The 7,275-nt window shown below is 65.2% G+C and overlaps 2 protein-coding genes across 4 annotated transcripts in view; both read right to left on the reverse strand.

Moving 5' to 3' along the window:
* The window catches only part of LOC144219881 (maestro heat-like repeat family member 5), a 7,709-nt gene extending 590 nt beyond the window's left edge, over nt 1-7,119 (reverse strand). Inside the window, exons 1-5 of one of the 3 annotated variants that reach the window (XM_077749982.1) lie at nt 7,072-7,119; nt 5,285-5,407; nt 1,192-1,383; nt 304-406; nt 16-90 (exon numbers count right to left, since the gene is read on the reverse strand). In XM_077749982.1, coding sequence (XP_077606108.1) covers nt 16-90; nt 304-406; nt 1,192-1,383; nt 5,285-5,407; nt 7,072-7,104 — 526 coding nt within the window. In that variant the 5' untranslated portion in view covers nt 7,105-7,119. The remainder of the gene's footprint in view (nt 1-15; nt 91-303; nt 407-1,191; nt 1,384-5,284; nt 5,408-7,071) is intronic. The other 2 variants (XM_077749985.1, XM_077749984.1) reach the window with 2 other exon arrangements.
* The window catches only part of LOC144219907 (maestro heat-like repeat family member 5), a 17,776-nt gene continuing 17,612 nt past the window's right edge, over nt 7,112-7,275 (reverse strand). Inside the window, exon 24 of the mRNA XM_077750024.1 lies at nt 7,112-7,150. Within this exon, the coding sequence (XP_077606150.1) occupies nt 7,112-7,150 (39 nt within the window). The remainder of the gene's footprint in view (nt 7,151-7,275) is intronic.

Below are 7,275 nucleotides of genomic sequence, written 5' to 3' on the forward strand. Positions count from 1 at the left end.
CGGCCCGGGGCTCACGTTTCTTGAGGATCCTCACGTCGTCCTTGCTCAGGTAGAAGCAGAGGTCGGTAAAGTAGTCCTGCAGCAAGGCCCCTGCACGGGGAGGGGGCGGTGGGGACGGGCGCCTCTGTGGCCCCTGGGGGAGGCCGGCTTGGCACGGACAGGGGATCTGCCCACCCTACGGGACCGCCCTCCACCCCCCCACCGGGCACGGGTGCTTGGCCTTTCCCGCGGCAGCTCTGGGCTCTGAGTGTGGGGGCTGGGCGGGCACGGTGTGGGGGGCACTAGGCCGCGGCCGGCACCCACCGACGAACTTCATGGCCATCTGCTTCAGGCGTCTGTTGGGGCTGCGCAGGTAAACCAACGCCTGCATGAAAAACTGGTGGAAGTTGCCAAAGTTGCTCTCCACCTGGGGAGGGGGACAGACGGCCCCCAGACCCCCTGTGACCCGGCTCTGCCTGAGGCCCCCCTGACGCCCAGCAGTCCCAGGGCCTGGAAGGAGGAGGGGCATGACCCCCCATCCCACCTCGGGCGGGGCCCCGTGTCAAGGGACCTGGGACCGTGCGCTTGGTCACCTGTCCCCACACATCCTCCAGGAGGCCCCTCCCACTTGAGCTTCAGCAAGGGGCTGGGGGCCGGTCAGAGCGAGAGGAGGGGGGAGGCCCCGCTGGCTCCCCCGGGCCGGTGCGGTGGGCACTCGGGGTGTGCAGCTGCTCTAGGAGGGGACAGCTAGCTGCCCCAGGATGGGACGGGCCCCTGGATCAAGGCTAGGGCCAGGCTGAGGAGCTGGGGCGCGAGACAGACGCAGCCCAGGTGCTCTGTGGCGACACCCTCCGGGCCTTCTCAGGTTTATAAGCCGGTTTGTGTCTCTAAGCCTGCTTGAACCGGCTCTCCTGCCACCTGCTTACCAAGAACGCTGGCGAGTGTCCCCCCCACCTCAGCCCCCAGGCCACCTGGGTGCCCGCGCTCCCCACAGAGACCCTCCCTCGGCCCCCGTGGAGCCAGGCGGTGCTTCCCCCGGGGCACCCACCCCAGGCCACCGCTGCCCGCCCGCCGGGCTGACCCCCGGAGCTGCCTTTCTGCCCACATCGCCTTCCCCTTCCCTCCACAAACGTCAGACCCACGTGGCAGGTGGGACCTCGGGGTCCTGGCCCCTGGCAGCCTGAGGCCCATCCTCCTCCCAGGCCCCTGGACCTGCCGTGATGTGCTCAGATTCGCCTTCTTGTCACAACCCATTCTGGGAATGTGGCCGTCAGCTCGTGATCTTAAAAACACAATGGCCTTCCTGCCCTGTGCGGAGCTCTGAGCCCCCCGAGACGCACTCTGGGCTCTGGTGCCCTTTTCTGCCCAGACGCCAGGACTTCCTGGAGGCGGCTGATCCTGTGTCTTGGAGAGGAAAGAGAGGAGAGGCACTAGGAAGCGTCTGGAACATTCCAATGCCGCCAGAAACAAGGATGCCCACAGAAAGAGAGTCCAGGGCAGGGCTCATGGGAACGGATTCAAGTTCAACACTGGCAGGTGTGACAATCTGAACAATCAAGCAATGCCACTAACAGTGGGAACGGTGCCTCCTGGAAGGAGCGGGTCCTTCATGAGCCAAGAGGCTGGCTGGACCGCCTCCCCCCAAAAAAGATACACTGAGTCTTAACCCCCAAGACCTCTGAATGGGACAGTGTTGGGAGACAGGGCCTCCAGAGGCAATGCAGTGAAACGGGGTCACACGGTGGCCCTGACACCTTACAGGAGGTGCCTCAGGAGGAGGGCATGTGCCAACACGCACGCAGGGAGAGCAGTGAGTGCAGGGAGCAGTGACGCTCACAAGCCAAGGGCCCGCCGGCTCCATGTCGCGGGCCACTCGCCTGCAGAGCTGCGAGATGACGTCTGTGGTTTAGGCCACGGAACCGAGTCACGGGGGCCTAGGGGCCCAGAGGGCCATCAGCTCGCGGTGCCCCTCCAGAGGCAGGAGTCAGCAAAAGGAAACAGAAAGGAGACTTCCGTAAAAGGAGGGAAACTCTAATGGACTGAATTTTGATTGGTATTTAAAAGTGAGGGAGTATTTAAACACCGGTATTGTGTTTCTTTTCTCCACGATTGTTGAAAAGAAGGCCCGGCTGTGACTCTGGGCCCACGTGGGGAGCCGGGAGAGAGGGAAGGCAGGGCTATGAGCCCACCACTCAGCCCCCCGGGGTTTGAAGCGACGGGTCGGCACGGGGCCCCGGCCGGTGGCCGAAGTCGGCCGGGCTGGTCGGGGCTCAAGGGCACAGCCCACGACGCCGCACGAGGACAACCCCAACGAGGGCTGCGAGCATCAGGGCTGGAGAAGCCCTCGTCCACACGTCTCAACTGTTAGAAAATTCCAGAAGGGGCTTCTAGCAATGCTTACAGACCGGGTGGGAGTATGGGATGGCAGGAGGAAGCATCGGCCATGAGCAAGGTAACACAGGCTTCTGAAACCACACTGCTGCGTGGAAGGGAACACGCGTGGGGCAGACGGCGCACAGGAGCCCCTGCCGCCAGCCAGCCCGGCCGCGCCGCCCAGCCGGGGGGTCCCGAACCCCTGCTGGCCCGGGGTGGCAGCTGCCTTCCTTTGGGGCAAAACTCCAACTCCTGGAAGGTGTGAAAATGGGAAAATGGGCAAACCCAGGAAAGTCTATACGGGGAAGAGTGGGAGGGGGCGCCCAGAACGGAAGGCGGTGAGGACACATGTGCCCCACGGTCTCTGGGCTCCCTCAGTGGCTGCGCCGTCCCCAAGACCCCCTCACGGCGAGGCTGCTGGTGGGGGCTGAGCCATTTCAATAGGTCTGAAACCCACAGAGAAATAAATTATTGTTAAACCTGTGAGTGTAACTTTATCATGTTGACAGTTATGTGCTCTAACAGCTCCAGGCTCTTTAATAAACTGGTAAGATCAGGGGCGCCCGGGGGGCTCAGTGGGTTAAGTGTCCGACTTCAGCTTAGGTCATGATCTCGCGGTTCGTGGGTTCGGGCCCCACGTCGGGCTCTGTGCTGACTGCCAGCTCAGAGCCTGGAGCCTGTTTCAGTCTGTGACTCCCTCTCTCTCTGACCCTCCCCTGCTCACGCTCTCTCTCTCTCTCTCAGAAATAAATAAACATTAAAAAAAACTAAGAAATAAAAAGAACAAATTGGTAGGATCAGTAAGCTGGGCGTGGAGACCCGGAGGCAGCGGGCACCTCTCCATGCGCTCGCCTCACCGCTCATCTGCAACCAGCTGAAGACAAGTCCCCGAGGGCAAAAGCGGGCGGGACAAGACCAGAGCCACAAGCACCTGAGAGGTGGCCCCGCTGTCCCCGCGCGCGGGCTGAGGTGGGCATGGAGTCCGGGCACCCGAGGCATCTCATGGGAGGAAAGGCCAACCTCACACCCAGGCTGCCAGAGGCGGAGGGACCTGGCATCGCACACGCTCCTCGGATCGGGGCCAGAAAGACTCCAAGGGAGGCCTTCCTCCTCCCCCTCCCCCTCCCCCTNCCCATGACACCTCCGAGCTGGGAAGTCAGTGTAACACCCACCCCACGGCAGCACAGAGTCCCTGACGGACGCACACAGAGAAGGACCCGCAACCCAAATGGCCAGAGCAGGAAACCCGAGGCAGGAGGCCCTGGCGGCCATCGGAGCGTTCCTTCCCCTCCAGGCTCCAAATCCACCCCTGCTGCGCGCTCTGGAAAAGCGGACTGGGCCGAGGGTCGTCCTCGCCGCCCGCCCGGTGCGGGGTGACTCGGGGGCAGTGTGGGGACGCAGGAGAGACTCCCGCCCCTGACGCCTCAGGCTCGCTCTGCAGGCGCCCCCAGGACTGCCCCCCAAGCGGTGTCCTGTGGCCCCTCCTGCGTGGGACCTGCCCCTGCATCTCAGGGGCTCGGCCTGGCACATGAGCCTCTCTGCCACGCAGGCTGGTAGCCGTGCCCTCAGCTCCGGGCACAGGAGTCGTCCTGGCCTGGGGCGGGGCCTGGCGACACCACGTCCTCCCGTCCACATCCACGCGCCACCCTGGCGGTCCTGCGACCTTCAGTGCTGGCTCCTCCGCGTCCCAGCCAGTCCCTGCAGCCCCCAGGCCCTGCCGCGGTCAACGGTCCTTCACGCTAACCCTCCCTGGCTCAGATCGCCGAGTCTCCTGAACAGATCCTGACAGACAGACGCTGAGCCCGATCACAGCCACGGGGGTCAAGGTTCGGCAGCCCTGAGGGTGACACGTCACCGTCATCGGCCACAGGGACCGCTTGGTGCCAGCAGTGCTGCTGCGTGCCGGGGTCCCCGGCACCCCGTTTCCCACGGGCAGGGAGCAGAGCACCGCAGCCGGTGGGAGGGCACAGGCACCAGCGCGGCTCCAGGGCCGGGAGGGGCTTCTCCGTCAGACCCCAGCACAGACCGTGGAAAAGTAACACACGGGCCACAAGACTCCTGCGCAAGCAGACACACGGTAAGCAGAGTCCAAGGTCACAGACTGGACGAAAGCAATTATGATACAAGTAACGGGCCAAGGACCCGCGCCTGGAGCCTGCGGAGAATTGACCTTTCCTACAAAGGACACCAACAAGCTGCCTGGAGGGCGCTCCGCGGCCCCCGCTCAAGCCCCGCCCCCTTTCTCCGGGCACCTTCAGCCCCAGACCGTCACCCTCCCCACTTCTCCGGAAACAGCCGCTGTCTCCCAGCCGTGGCAGGCACGCACCCCCGAGCCCCCACGCACTTCGACCAGATCCAGTGTGGCCGGTGTGCCAACCTGCCGGCCACCAAGCTGGAGAAAAGTCAGGGATGGGGGCTGTGGTCCCTGAGCACCAGGGAGGGGTCCCAGCCAGCCGGGGCCTGAGGGTCTGGACTCCGAAATAAACCGACTACTAGAAGTCAGAGCTGTGGTTTCCTGCCGCACGCACACCTGTCTCCTCGCACAAATCCTCAGCAGGGGACGAGGGCCCAGGTCTGGCCGCACGGGGCTGCCCAGAGCTACGGGGCCTCCCCAATTCTGCACCGGGACATCAGTGGCCGCTGCGCTCCCTGAAGGCCCCTCCCCAGCGGCCGTGGGAACTGCTGCCAGGCAGGGCTCCCCCGTCCAGGTGGGGTGGTCTCTACACGGCCCGGAGGCCCCGAGCTCCGTTTCCCAGGGAAGGGGCCTGAGGGAGGCTGAAGGGGCCGCCGGCCCCGCACCGAGCGGGCCTTTGATCAGCATCCGCAGGACCGAGTCAGGGGTCAGCCACCCCCAGAGGACCCCGACTGCAGGCGGCCCCCCAGCCACGTCCCTGGCCCCCTGCCCCTCATCTGGGGGGTGCTGACGTCTTACCACGTAGATGAAAATGTCGTTCTCAGCACCCAGGCCACGGCCCCATGCCAGCTTCCCAAACAGCTCCTTCCGGAACTCCCACTTCAGCAGGACAGCACAGCGCAGGAAGGTCAGCTTTGTCTTCTGCAGGATGCCACGCAGAGACAGACGGTCACCTCCCCCCCATCCACGTCCCCACAGGCAGGGACCACAGGACGAGTGGCCTTCTGCAGCCACGCTGGCCCGGAGGCACCGAGGGGCCCCGGCCCAGCAAGGACCCTGCTCACAGCTGTGCCCAGGCCACGTAGCTGCCCACGCCCCAGAGGGGGCTGTGCCTGCAGCGGATGGGGTGCCCCCGCTGGAGTGTCTTCACCTCCCTAAATCTAATTCACACAGACACTCAAGAGGCCAGTGGTCACCCTGGCCAGCCAGGCCTCCTTCCTGACCTCGAGGGATTCTCTCAAGGGCCAGGGGACAGGCACCCAGGGGAAGAAGGCTGGCCCCTCACTCACCAGCACCCAACAGCCCAGCCTCTGGCCTCTAACTCCTTTAGAGAGTCCCTGTAACCCTGTGACGGGCAGAAATCACCTCCAGGACCTCAGGATGTGACTGTCCAGAGATGGAGCCTCTACAGAGGTGAGGTCATCAGGTCCCTGGGTGGCCCGGGCAAGCCGCCCGGTGTCCTTACAAGAAGGGAATCTGGCCAGGCAGATGGGGGATGACCACGTGAGGACACGGGGGGGGGACGCCGTCCACACGCCCAGGAGAGAGTCCAGAGGGGACCCAGCTGCCACACCCCAAACCCAGCAGCCCTGCCTGCGGCACTTGGTGGCAGCGGCCTGAGCCGGGACGGGACGGTCCCCAAGCTGGCCCCTCCCTCTCTGGCTGAGTTGGGGGGGGGTCGGACCACCTGGCTTTCACTCCAAAGCCCTCAGCCTCCTCCTGAGTCACCCAGCCAAGTATTCACGCCTCTGCCCCCAGGAGACTGTGCTCCGGGGCGGGGAGCACCTCTTCAGCATCTATGACGAGGCCGATCACAGGAGGACGCGCTGACCCAACCCGGGCCCAGCCTGCCCTCACCGTCCTGTTCCCGTTAGCTCAGAGCCCGCCTTCACTCAGAGGCCCTTGCCCTCCGGGCAACTTCTCCTAAGACTGCAGCTCCTGAGGCTGGATAGGCCTGCCTCCTCCAGGCAGCCTCTCCTGGTTAACCTGACACTCTCCTCCGAACTTCCAGCTGTACCCCTCTGCCCCCCCACCTGGCAACACCCCTGCCTTCTACTGGCCTCCCATCCACCCTTCGTTTAGCCATGCATTCGCCCAGCAGCTGACTCCGGCCAGGCTCTGGGTTGCAGGCTGGCTGTGCAGACCCAGACCCGAGGCAGACCTTCTCCCTGGACTGAGGGGTTCCCAGCCCATGAGGCCACCAGTGACAGGACCCGAGGGCTCCTGGGTCGGGTGGGCCTGGGGCCTGGGCAGAGAGGCGGCCAGGGACTGGAGGAGGGAAGCAGGAATCCAGGCGGCTCCCCGAGGGCTGGGGGAGGGCTGGGGAGGAGGCGGCGGCCATGAGCAAGAGGGCAGCGCGCAGGGCCTGCTTGGCTGAGCAGCTGTTAGGAGAGCGAGATGAGAGCGGAGACCCGCGAGGGCGCCCAGGGCCGGCAGACGGCTGCTCTGGCCTGTGGGTGGGGTGGAGGCCAGGAAGGCTTCCCTGAGCGGGGAAGGGGGGCACTTGGGTGGGGTCTCGGGGAGAAGCAGGTGCTCCCCGTGCAGGGGGGGAAGGGGCATTCCCAGGGACCAGAGGCGCCGCTCACACGGACAGCCTGGGAAGCCTGGGGCCACGCCATGGCCGCCCTACGGGTCCTCCGTGCGCCCGGCACACAAGGCGCCTCCCTGGAGGCAGTGTCCTTGAGGGGAGCGTGGTCTGCACCCTGGGGAGAGCAGGAGTGAGAAGGGTCCCAAACGCCAGGCTCCCTGGCTGAGTGTGTGTGTGTCGGGTTGGGGGGGGAGGTTCAGGG

The sequence above is a fragment of the Crocuta crocuta genome, unplaced genomic scaffold, assembly GCF_008692635.1.
Source record: "Crocuta crocuta isolate KB4526 unplaced genomic scaffold, BGI_CrCroc_1.0 scaffold119, whole genome shotgun sequence".
NCBI classification, from domain to species: domain Eukaryota; kingdom Metazoa; phylum Chordata; class Mammalia; order Carnivora; family Hyaenidae; genus Crocuta; species Crocuta crocuta.